General features: G+C 49.4%; 5 protein-coding genes and 1 non-coding gene across 6 annotated transcripts; 3 read left to right on the top strand and 3 right to left on the bottom strand.

Moving 5' to 3' along the window:
- Positions 1–360: 360 nt before the first annotated feature.
- On the top strand, positions 361–3,251 carry LOZ57_004754 (uncharacterized protein; the record flags this gene model as incomplete). The annotated part of the gene is made up of 4 exons (XM_049253795.1): positions 361–492; positions 544–1,033; positions 1,088–1,306; positions 1,405–3,251. 4 exons carry the CDS (start codon positions 361–363, stop codon positions 3,249–3,251), a joined length of 2,688 nt encoding a protein of 895 aa, XP_049107107.1.
- A 247-nt stretch (positions 3,252–3,498) lies between these two features.
- Positions 3,499–5,043, bottom strand: ISC1 (phospholipase C type enzyme; the record flags this gene model as incomplete). Its single annotated transcript, XM_049253796.1, has 1 exon — positions 3,499–5,043. The coding sequence occupies one exon, from the start codon at positions 5,041–5,043 to the stop codon at positions 3,499–3,501; it is 1,545 nt and encodes a 514-aa protein (XP_049107108.1).
- Positions 5,044–5,321: 278 nt separating this feature from the next.
- Positions 5,322–7,065, top strand: SWD3 (WD domain protein; the record flags this gene model as incomplete). Its single annotated transcript, XM_049253797.1, has 3 exons — positions 5,322–5,916; positions 5,973–6,136; positions 6,208–7,065. The coding sequence occupies 3 exons, from the start codon at positions 5,322–5,324 to the stop codon at positions 7,063–7,065; spliced, it is 1,617 nt and encodes a 538-aa protein (XP_049107109.1).
- A 454-nt stretch (positions 7,066–7,519) lies between these two features.
- Positions 7,520–8,308, bottom strand: LOZ57_004757 (uncharacterized protein; the record flags this gene model as incomplete). The annotated part of the gene is made up of 1 exon (XM_049253798.1): positions 7,520–8,308. One exon carries the CDS (start codon positions 8,306–8,308, stop codon positions 7,520–7,522), a length of 789 nt encoding a protein of 262 aa, XP_049107110.1.
- Positions 8,309–9,837: 1,529 nt separating this feature from the next.
- LOZ57_004758 lies at positions 9,838–9,949 on the top strand. Its single transcript has one exon. It is a non-coding gene; the product is annotated as a tRNA-Leu (tRNA).
- Positions 9,950–10,124: 175 nt separating this feature from the next.
- Positions 10,125–11,591, bottom strand: LOZ57_004759 (uncharacterized protein; the record flags this gene model as incomplete). Its single annotated transcript, XM_049253799.1, has 1 exon — positions 10,125–11,591. The coding sequence occupies one exon, from the start codon at positions 11,589–11,591 to the stop codon at positions 10,125–10,127; it is 1,467 nt and encodes a 488-aa protein (XP_049107111.1).
- Between the last annotated feature and the right edge of the window lie 205 nt (positions 11,592–11,796).

Below are 11,796 nucleotides of genomic sequence, written 5' to 3' on the forward strand. Positions count from 1 at the left end.
TAGTGGATCTTGAGTAGCAACCGGGTAATAATAATAAACGCGTCATCCTTTGTTCCCTGTTGTTTATACACCCTAATACTCCGTATTATTTTTCATGTGCTAATGAGTATTGACAGTGATGCACCCACAGGCTTTGATTATATCCGCCTGCCCAATCACCTGCTCTCACAGGTCATTTGCATTGATTTCAGTTTATGAATTTTCCCCCAGGCCATGGTAGTTTTTTATTCGGATTTAAATTACTCTGTAGGCCAGGCTGCTTTTATGGGGTATATATACTCCATGTTTCCGGGATGGACTCCGGATTAGCTTCATTTGAAAAAGTCGGTGTTAAGGCTGTTGTTCTGCAAATCAGCCTCCATGGTGGTGCTACAAAGTTATCTAGCACTGGTGCTAGGGTTGTTGATACCACGCTCCCTTGCATTCTCTCGTGAAACCGCCTCTCAGGTCAAGGGCGCATATATTGTCGAATTTAAAGATAATATCAAAATCGTAGCTTGCCCGATTTAACGTACCCCTGAGAGTATCTGCTGACTGGTATAGACTGCCGACGACTTCATCGCAGAAGTTAAGTCGAAAGAAAAACTTTCGTTGACCCGACGTTTTGAATATACGTCGTCTATTTACAGAGGGCTTTCTTTCGTCCTTGACGACAAAAAAAATGTCGAGGCCGCCGTTGCAAAGATCTCTGCCATGCCAGCTGTGAAAAACATATTTCCTATTCACGCTGATACAGTAACGGCACCACCAAATCTGGAACCAAGACGCTTTGTACCTCACGGCCGCTCTAAACGTAGCTCTGAGGCCAGCCCTGAACAGTATGTTGAGGAGCCCTGGCATAAGATTACAGGTGTGGACCGCCTTCGGAAGCTAGGGTACACTGGGAAGGGCATAACAGTCGCTGTTCTGGACGGTGGCGTCGATTATAAACACCCTGCTCTTGGTGGGTGTTTTGGAAAGGGCTGTCTTATCTCCTTTGGACGCGACTACATTTATAACCAAACCACTCCCCTTGAATCAACTGGTTATCATGGTATGTAAGGTCAACTTTACTTCTTCCAGCGATAGCTGACACAGTTTACTTCAGGAACCCATGTCACGGGAATTATCGCTGCTCAGAAAAACCCTTTTAATTTCACTGGAATTGCCCCTGGCGTGACCTTGGGCCATTACCGCATTCTTACAGAGCGTCCAGAGCCACCGCATTTCCTGGGAGACGTCGTTGTTCATGCATTACTGGACGCATTTGAACATGGGGTGAATATTATTACAGCTTCAATTGGCGCCGTCTCGGGTTGGAGCTACGGTATGTCCATATATTCACGCATGGATACATACATACGATTCCTGTCATTTTTACTTTTGGCTTGTCGAGTAATTGATCATGGCTGACTTGACTACTAGGGCCCGTCGCACTCCTTGTGGAGAGATTAACGGAAAAAGGTGTCGTATGTCTCTTCGCAGCCGGGAATAACGGTGTTAATGGTGCCTACCTCACAAACCATAATCTGGGTGGGCTTGACAGCATTGGAGTTGGCTCTGTCCATAATACTGAAATACCAGCTCTTCTTGCTACCGGATTTTATACTACCTCAGATGGCAAAAAGGGGGAGTTTGGCTGGAACAGAAGAGCCGACTTCCGCAATGGAACGTATGGTCTCACGATGATCGGCCCTGATGCCTGCAATCCTCTACCATCCAACATCAGCCTTTCTGGTAAGACCGTATTGATTGCGAGGAGCAAATGCAACATTCAAGAACAAATCATCAACCTTTCAGCCCGGAAAGCGGAAAACGTTATCGTATACAATAACGATGATAACGTCGAAATCACTGTCCGTGATCTTGAAGATAGCGGTAATGATATTTCTCGGCCAGCCAACAGTACCATTCATGGCATTGCATTTCTGCCCAAATCTTTCGGCGATGCTCTGAAGTCCGTCTTAGCAACTGGGCCTGTGAATATCACTATGACAAGCTGGTCTTCATCGCCTCCACTGTTTCATGTTCAGAGGCACCCCCCCTATCCAAGGGCAGTCACATACTCTTCACAGTGGGGTCCGTCGAATTCTTTGCGCTTCCTTCCCACAGTCCTTGCACCTGGAGAATACATCTTTTCGACAGTTCCTCGCAAAATTGGTGGCTATAGGACCGATAGCGGTACTTCTATGGCTACCCCATATCTTGCTGGTATTGTTGCACTTCTTATGGAAGCACGGGGAACACTTTCTCCTGCCGCCATCAATTCACTGCTCAGTACTACTTCACACCAACTGCCTCATTTTGATGGGGACAATATCCAACCATATCTGAGCCCAGCAATAAAGCAAGGGTCGGGTCTCGTTGATGCCTACCGAGCCCTCAATACTATGACAATAATCAAGCCTTACAACATCCACTTCAATGATACAAAACACATGCCGAAATATGTTTCGCTTTCTATCTTAAATACTGGCACGTCTCCCATAACCTACAAGATTGGGCATGTGCCTACCCAGACAGTGTATTCACTAAATGATAATTCTTCCACCCCCCCAAACGTCCCCGACATTCAAATGGTGCCTGTTTTTGCGACGCTCACTTTTTCTCATTCCACCGTCACCGTCTCTCCAGGTCAAAATGTCACCATAAAGGTGAGCGCTAAACTTCCTGAAGGGTTGGAAAAATCCAGAATTCCTCTGTACAGTGGCTATGTGACGCTCAATAGCACAGAAGGGCCGCTTGTTGTTCCCTATCTTGGGGCTGCTGGGGTGATGCGAGATGCTCCTGTTCTCGATAGTACTCATCCCAAAAGAAATTATCTCCACACCGGCGCAACTGGACCCCCCGTCAAAGAGGGACAAGTTTTCTATCTCAGCCCCTCTAATACACCAGATGGCGACACAGACATTTGCCCTACATTTGCCTGGTGGATGTCCATGGGAACTCCTCTCTTCGATTTCAAAGTTGTGTTGGCAAGCAATCACACCGCGTCAGCAAATGATTCTACGAGTGGGGTAATCGGCTCCGTCGAGCACTTTCCACAAAGGTTTCAAGAAAGAAACTTTCTCGATACCCTCAGTAGTCATTTTAATGGTAGGCTAAACAATGGGAAGCGTGTGCCGGAAGGCCTTTACTTTTTGCGTGCTCGTGCGTTGAGAATCAACGGAGATGAGAAGGATGCAAACGATTGGGATATCATTGAGACTCCTAGATTCGAAATCCGGTATCGCCTACAGGGGAACAATACGTCCCCGGCCCGTTCTCCTTAGAGACCGCCGTTGCTCGTCCCATATCGGAAGATGCCTGGCGGAATCGCTGGTGGTGTCTGGTCATGATTTGATAGAAGGACCTTTCATGTTGAGTAACAGTGGACAAGTTCATGTAACTACATGCCACCTAAGGTCATGGTATTTTCTAAAATGAGTGGAAGAAGCCCAGAGGCGAATGAAAGTTGGGACAGAAAGGAGGGTAATTATAAAACTATATAGCTAGCAAAATGTACGACAGCTACCCTTTCTAGCCCAGGTCCTGTTCAATATCCAATCCCATTCCTAGCGCTAATTTTTTCGCATTTATAACCTCCCATTCAAATTCTTTCAAGGCCCTCAACTCACTACTTACAAACAGTCCACCAATCAAGCCATCAATAACCCCGGCTGTCAAGCTCAGTGTACTCAGTAGGCACAATATAAACGACACATATGCGCGCGCGGACCACCAAATTCCAACCAAACAACAAATCGCAACACAAAGGGAGGCGCAGAAGTGGCCCAGGCGCATCCGGCGTTGAAAACGCTCACGGAGTTTGTACGTATGTATCATTTTTAAAATTTCGTCGTACATGTCTGCAGTGGACGCCGCAGGCGTAACAGGTTTGGGGAGTTTTGCTGAGCTAGGGTTCAAAGTCGCCGACACTGAGGAGGTCTGGGGGTACGGCGCTTCCTGCTTTTGAATAGGAAGAAACGGTGCTCCTTCGTCTTGGGACGATGTTTCTGCCTCTGGAATATCGCGCGATATTACCGCCTCTACGGAAAAATGGTCACTTAGCGAACAACGAAGAGTTGGGTGGCGTTCCGTCATGCCCAGGCGGGTGGACTCAATGGTCCATTTCCAATGAGATAATGGAGTCGAAGAGAGTGTGGAAGGACAAGACGCAGAGCTTTGCGAATGGGCCCCTCCGTCTCCGACAAAAATATAATCCAATCTTTTCCCAAGGGGGTCAGGCAGCCTGCCATCTACTTCAATGTGATCGTCTTTCAGTAATCGCTTCTGTTTTGCTTTATCCCAACGCCACGTGTTGAATGGCCCATCGCATGTGGCGCCATTCTCGCTGAGGTTGTAATCTGCCGAGGGAATGGGTTTCCCGCGAGCCATCTCAACTTGATCGACGGCTGCACCTATCGATGAATCGGGATGCAGATATCTCCATACATCCTCAACCGGTGCATGTGTAGTAATGAGGCGGTGGGCAAGGGATAAAGGTAGCATGTTAAAATCTCCCAAGCCAATAACCAGATGTCCCTTCTCCGCCGCGGCTCGCATGAGCTTTGCAATCTCCCACGCCTGTGCCGTTCTATGACAAATGTACGAGTCGTGTGGCTCTCTTTCGTAGGGTGCGTGAAGATGGGTGCAAAAAACCGCAGCGATGTCCTTCGGTTCCGGTCCGATTCGTATCCTTGCGCAAGCAACTCCCTTACCAACAAACCAATCACCTCTGAAAAAGGCCGTGGGCCTGCCGTTCAGCGGATATGCGAACATACTGCTCTCCTCGATTGGCCATTTCGACAGAATCGCAAGTCCTCCTCCAAACACCCCACTAAAATAGAATTTCCCATAAGGAAGAATGTGTCTAGTTTCTTTGCGAATATTATTATAGTCTTCCTGCGTCCAACATTCCTGCAAACCAACAATTTCAGGGGGATAGTCGAGACTTGCCAGCCGTTTTCCAATTTCTAGAAGTCGTTCTCGGCGGTGTTTCGAGATAAATTTGAGGCCCCAGCAATTAAGTGACAGAATATTTATTCTCCGGGGTATATCATCGTCAGCGTAGGAAGAGAACATTCCTGCAACAGACAGAGAGAAGGCGGCGAGAATACCGGGCCGATAGGTGTGTGGCCGCTCACGAAACGCGCCGTGAAGCTGAAACAAGGTAAAGGGGGTATACTGCCCGTGTCCACCGCCCTGCACGGCGTACTGTGATTGGCCCGAGCTCTGCCACTGCATCTCATCGCGACAAGCCCTTGCGGCACGCGAGGAGACACCAACCCGGTTGCAAGAGGCGATCCGGCGGAGTTTGTTTCGCCTCTTGACCCGCGGGGAAGCCAGCATCGCTCGATACCATGGCCCAGGACGCACACCCCCCAAAGCGACGACGTCTCGACGAACGCGGGTGCCACTCCCAGGACTCCTCGTCGGACGAGCTGGGCGGGAACTCCGATGTCGAGCGGCGCAGAGCAAGCTGGCTGAAACAGGTGAAAACGACGTACCAATCACCCCGGCCTTTCAAAGCGACTCCCCGCGAAAAAATGCGCAGCGACTCCGAAAGCCCGGACGAATTGACTGTGGACCATCAGGCATACTGGCGCAGACAGAGTGGAGCTCATTCCGCAGTGCGGTCGACGTCCCAGAAAAGCAGCACGTCGGGGAGAGGCTTCTGGAAAGACATGGACGATGATGAAGACAAGGGCGACGCCGAGGGAGAGGGTGACGAGGAGGAGGAGAACGAGAGAAGAGCCAGCAGCGAGGACGAATCTGACAACGGAAAAGCCGAATCCCCCGTTCGCGTACGGACGCCTACTCCACCACCACCACCACCACCACCACCGCCAAAGCCGGAAAAGCTGAATTATAGGGAAAAATTGGTTCTGAGAGGTCATCAGCGGGGGGTTTCGGCTGTCCAGTTTTCTCCGGATGGGACAATGATTGCTAGCTGCTGTGAGAAAGCACCTTTTGCTTCGTTGCCCTATCATTGCGCTCTAATCACTCTCTAGCTGCGGACTCCACGATACGGGTTTGGAATTCCTCCACCGGCCGGTTAATACACATGTTTGAGGGCCACCTTGCTGGCGTTTCTACCTTGTCATGGAGCCCTGATGGAACATTCCTTGCCTCAGGCTCTGACGACAAATCAATCAGACTCTGGAATGTTTTAACAGTACGAATTTTTACCCTTTCCAATTCTCGCGGTTTTTGCATATATTTTAACTATTCTTTGCGTCATGACAGGGGAAACAACACCCAATGCCCTTCCTAGGTCACCACAACTATATCTACTCTATCGCATTCTCCCCCAAAGGCAACATGCTCGTCAGCGGCTCTTACGACGAAGCCGTCTTTCTCTGGGATGTCCGTTCCGCCCATGTAATGCAGTCTCTCCCAGCCCACTCAGATCCTGTCGCCGGCGTCGATTTCATTCGCGATGGCACATTAATCGTTTCCTGCGCCAGCGACGGCTTAATTCGAATATGGGACTCCGCGACGGGGCAATGTTTACGAACGCTTGTTCACGAAGACAACCCTCCTGTTACCAGCGTGAAATTCTCCCCGAATGGGAGGTTTGTGCTGGCGTGGAGCCTGGATGGGTGTGTCCGGCTTTGGAACTATGTTGAGGGCCGGTGCATAAAGACGTACCAAGGACATAAAAATGAACAATATAGCATATCTGGCGGCTTTGGCACGTATAATGCGCCGGGTGGACCGCTCAATGCTTTTGCATACAGCGGAAGTGAAGATGGTGCGGTCGTGTGCTGGGACGTTGTTAGTAAAAAAATTCTCCAAAGGCTTGAAGGGCATACAGACGTTGTATTAGGCGTCGATGCCTGTTCTTCCAATGGAAAGCGGCTCATCGTGAGCTGTGGAATGGACAAGACGATTCGTCTTTGGGAGGAGGAAGAAGAAGAGCAGGAGGGGAAGAAGGAGGAGGAGGTCCAGCAGGAAAAACAAGAGGTGCAGGAGCAAAAGCCCAATGAACATGACCCAGATCAAACCCAAGTGAATGGCATGTCGATATTAGAATGTGAGAATCAGCCTAAGAGCTCGAACACGCCACAGATCGATGCGGATGGTGACTCAAAAATGGGCTAACGAATATTGTCTTCTTTCCATTCGACCATCCACACTTTGACACTCTTGCTATAACTAATACTAACGAATTTTATGAGACGATCTTTGATGTTCGATATTTGGTTCATGTTTCCTGTTCACTTTAGGAGTACGTATATATGAATAAAAAGTGCTTTATAAGGAAGTACTTTTGGTGTATGGTATATTTTGCGGTCAATCAATACTATTTTCAATTTTTAGGACGAACATCTCATAACATAAGTCATATCTTGTTTGCTTCATTTAACATCATCAGGCCCAGAATGTATTTGCATTTAAAACATATCGCAAAAAAAAAGCAAGGTGTACACCGAAGTTCAGATTTCTATTTACATGCGGAGTACATGAAGCCTATAAGGCATATCAGAGTAACAAAAAATGTAAATGCCCCCAATCTATTCTCAAAATCGACTGAAAGGGCTAGAAAAAAAACTTTTTAGGCGGCGACGTAGGCTTTACCGACAGCGTTTAGTTGACCGCCAGAGACCATAGTGTCAGCCATGAAGTAGGAGTACCGGGCAACAGCCGGGTTAGCATCCAGCCAAGGCAGAGCCTCCTTGAGGAAGTTGATCTGGGCCTGGTCGTCACCGAGGCCTTGGAACTCGGTGAGCCAGACTTGGTCAATGCCATGGCTTTTGGCAAGGTCGATAGCCTTATTCATATGTTGTTTAAACCCTTCTATTTCAGTGGCGGGACTATACCAGTGCACGGCAAGGAAGTTAATTCCGCAGTTACTTCCACAGGTGTCAAGGAAAGATCTCATCCAGGTGAGGCCCATGTCTCCTCCTCCATTAGTAACGGCCGGAGACCCTAGGCTAACCTTGTTTGCAAGTGGGGTCAGGTATTTTTTGAATGCATCGACAGCAGATGGAGGAGACATATATGCTTGCTCGCCGTGATCTGGTTCGTTGAAGCCGAGAACAAACTTTCGACCGGAGGAGAGAACCTTGCGTGAGGTGGATTCCCAGCCGTTGAAGAATTTGGGGCCCCAGAGCATGGGCACGTAGTCAGAGCCTTCGTCGCCATCTGGAGAAGATCCCCAGTTGTAAGTCCAGGAGTCGGCGGCCGTGCCCTTGAAAGCAGCAACGGCTTTGGGATCATTGTAGCAAAGACCTCGCTTGCCAGACGAAGGAGAAGAAGACGAAGTGGAGCGAGGCTGCTGAGCAGGTGCAGCGAGAACGGCAGTAGCCAACAGGCCAAACACCATAGGAACGTTGAAAAACATGTTTGCGGGAGAGAGTGTGGCGTCTATTTGCTTTTGGAAATGGTATCTGCTAGGAAGCGATGAAAACTCAACCAGTATCAACCTGGGAGATAATGAATGACAGGCTTGGTAGAGGAGGACGGCTGTCAAGGAGTGAACAGCTGGAAAGGAGGGTGTTAAATGGCAGCCGAGATTATCGGAAGCCTTAAAAGGAGTGTAAGGGTGGGTGAGGCGAAAGAAAAGGCAGAAGCGTTGGAGAAGCAGTAGCTATAGGGCCAGGGGAAGGAGGGACGGCCCGTACTTATAGCTGGGAAGTAAGGAGTACGGAGTAGTACCACCCTTTTTAGACCTGAACAAAACAAAATTTCTGTGCCTGATAGCGCCTGCAACAGTGGGGAGTGGCTTCTTGGAAGCCAGCGAATCCAGAACAATAGACATGGCCCAGCCAGTGGGGAGAACATTCTCGCTGGGCGGTAACTTTATGTAAAACGAGGCCAGAAGAAATCGACCAGCCCCATACGAGAGAGCCACTCGGAAGCGGGTCGGAAGCGGCCAGTTTCTCAGCACAGATCACTGTCTGCCCCAGGGCTGAACGCCTTGGTCAATAATACCACGGAGCACTCGATCAAAGACAAGGGGTCACTAATCATGTTGCCGCCCAGTGGCATGCAATGCAAGATTCAAACTTCCCATTATTATAAAAGGAAACAAGGGAGTATCTCGCCTAGCTGTAAAACCCATGAAGGTCGCTGGGCGCTTGCAGACTGAGTGTGTTTCCCAATACTCATCCGTGGTTGGCTTCGTGAACGTTATTACGGAGGGCTCGGGATCAAGGGGTTTGCAGCTATGGGGGCCACTTGGCAGCCACCGGTCGGCTTCCAAATAATTGTGCAAGCGATAATTGGCACACAGATATTCCTCGTTTCACATTTAGTTTAACTTTTGTGCCTGAAGCCAAAAGAAAAGAAAAGACGAAAAAAAAACTGCCTCGCCGCAAACTCTGGCCGTTCCTCGGCGCGAAGGGCTTTCATCGCAGCGATTGGGCAAACGGAACGTTTTGGGGCGCCACTGAAGGACCGTGGAAAGGTATCGGGGTGCCACGGCATCTGGCATGCTGTCAGAAAAACACAAGGGTTTTAGCGAGATCGTGAAACCCGCCGATCAAGCATGCTGCTGCCCCGCCAACACCGGGGTTCACGTCCTGTCTTGCCTGTTGTTTCTGGTAGAGTGTTTCTTGTAGAGTGTTTATGCTGGAGAGCGGGTGGCGCACAGACGACGATGCTCGGCTGGCCGTGCGGTGGGGATCGCTCGATCGAGACTTTAGGGCTGCGCTAACCCGATGCGTCCGGCTTCCATCACGCCGAGGAGTCACGGCCGGTCCATTTTGCGCGTAATAGGAGTACAGTTGGGCAGCCGTTCAACGAGTGCGAGGTCCACAGGCGGGCTTCCTGCTAACAGCGACTGGTGGAACAGCGCAGGAGTCGGGAACAACGGGGCATTCCTAGACAGCTCCCTCTTGATGACTTTCTGGGCAATCTAAGCACCTTGACAGGGAGTTGGCCGAGTGGTTATGGCGCTAGGTTTAGGCTTATGTAATCTCCTGGTTGCGTCGCCAGATCCCTAGTTTCGAAAGATTCGCGTGTTCGAATCACGCACTCCCTATCATCAATTTTTTTTACCCTCAGCATTGACATACTGTAGACACATACACCCAGCATGTGGTGGAACCAATTGCCAAAGCAGCGAGGATAACGTATGAGCTTGATACAACGGACTCCCGATTCTCGTAAGAGGCATTCTATGTAGTCCAGTTCGGCGAGCCGTGGAATTCATGCCATCAAGCCTTATCCGCCGTCTTCTTCCTCCCTTGCAACACGCTCATCACATCGCTGGCGCTATCCTTATTACCTTTCCTCTTTTTTGGGCCACGCTTCCTCTTATTCCCCGTACCGCGCTCATCCCAGAGCTCTTCATCCTCGTCATCATCCCCAAACCTACTCTCTCCAAATCCAAGATCAAGGTCCATCGCGTCCTCCTGATCGCGCTGCCTAATCTTTTCTAGAAATTTCCTACGCCGTAGCAATGCTTCTCCGTCCACTTCTCCGTCATCTTGCTCGTCAGAAGGCTCGGTAGTTTGTTGGCCAATTTTCGCTGCGTGCTTTAACGCTGCCAGAATGGTGGGATCGGAAGACAATCCATTGGGAGGGTTGCTTTTAACCGTCTCGCTAGTTGTGCCTGTATCAAAATAGTTTCGAGGACCAGATGCTTGCGTTATGTTACTCGAAGTCGTTTGATCTGTTATTTCTCGCTCAGGAATATTCTGCGAGGTTTTTGCTAATTCTGTTTCACTGTCTGATGATGAATCGTCATCCTCAATTTCTGCTAGAGGGTTGTAGTCAGCCCCAACGCCCTCAAATATGTCATCCTCTTCTTCTGGCTCTGAGATAGCATTGGCACGCATCAGGACCTCGGCGGGAACTTCCATTCCCAGAGGCTGTGCATCTTTATCTACTGTCAGGAGGTGGTCCTTTTTATCATCGTCTTTGTCTAACCAACGAACTTTTCTCTTCGATTTTCCTTGTGAGTCGGTCACGACTAGTACTTCCCTTCGTCGGCCGCGACCATCGGTTTCAACCCATCGTTTTCTCTGATCACTCGCACCTATTTTCTTAAATCTATCTCCGAGAATCGACATTGGTGGATTTTGAGGTAGTGATATCGAAGTCCCAGCAGCCCGACTAGCTTTCAATTGCTTTAGAATTTCATCTCTTGACAGCCTCCCAGGCGGGGGTGCCATGTTTCCTTTCTTCACTCTTTCCTGCTTCTCCACCATCGCTACCGCTTCCTTCTCTCTCTCTTCCATAATTCGCTCGAATTCGTCACCGATATCTCCTTCACCCTCGGGGTGTTCGTCTGGCCCAGTGTCTGAACGAGGGGCAACATCTTCGCCTGCTTTTACTTTTTGCAATAGTTTCCAGTCCAGGCCCTTAACAAGATGGGTGCTTTCAACATCTCCTCCTATTCCGATTTCGTTTTTAAGCTTCTCAAACGTAGCTGTATCAATTTGGCCGAGTTTAACCATTTCCTCCAGAGCCTCAACTCTCTTTCCGCGAGAATCTTTCCCGGTCTCCGTATCCACCTCCTCCTCATTTTGTCGCAGCAACGTGCGATCCGTATACTTTCCCGAGAATTTTGTGCCCTTAGGTGCGGAGGATTTGAATTTTTTGGCTGGCGGTTGATTTTCTTGCCGATATTCGGCAAGTTGCCGCGCAAAGTTTACACCTGTAACGGAGCGGCTGCGCATTCTTAACTCAGGGGTGTACATGTGGGCAGTGCGAAATCTATACGTACGGTGTCATGGGAATACTTGAATGCATTCTTGAGCCCAATGCCCTAGCTTTGGGGTCGCCGTCGGCGGAGGTTTCATTGTTTTGGAGAGGCTTGGAGGATGTTTTTTTTGAAGAAGGCGGTGCATCGAAGAGCAACCGTCGAAACTGTTCATTATTCAT

Source organism: Ophidiomyces ophidiicola (genome assembly GCF_022830035.1).
Source record: "Ophidiomyces ophidiicola strain CBS 122913 chromosome Unknown scaffold_21, whole genome shotgun sequence".
NCBI classification, from domain to species: domain Eukaryota; kingdom Fungi; phylum Ascomycota; class Eurotiomycetes; order Onygenales; family Onygenaceae; genus Ophidiomyces; species Ophidiomyces ophidiicola.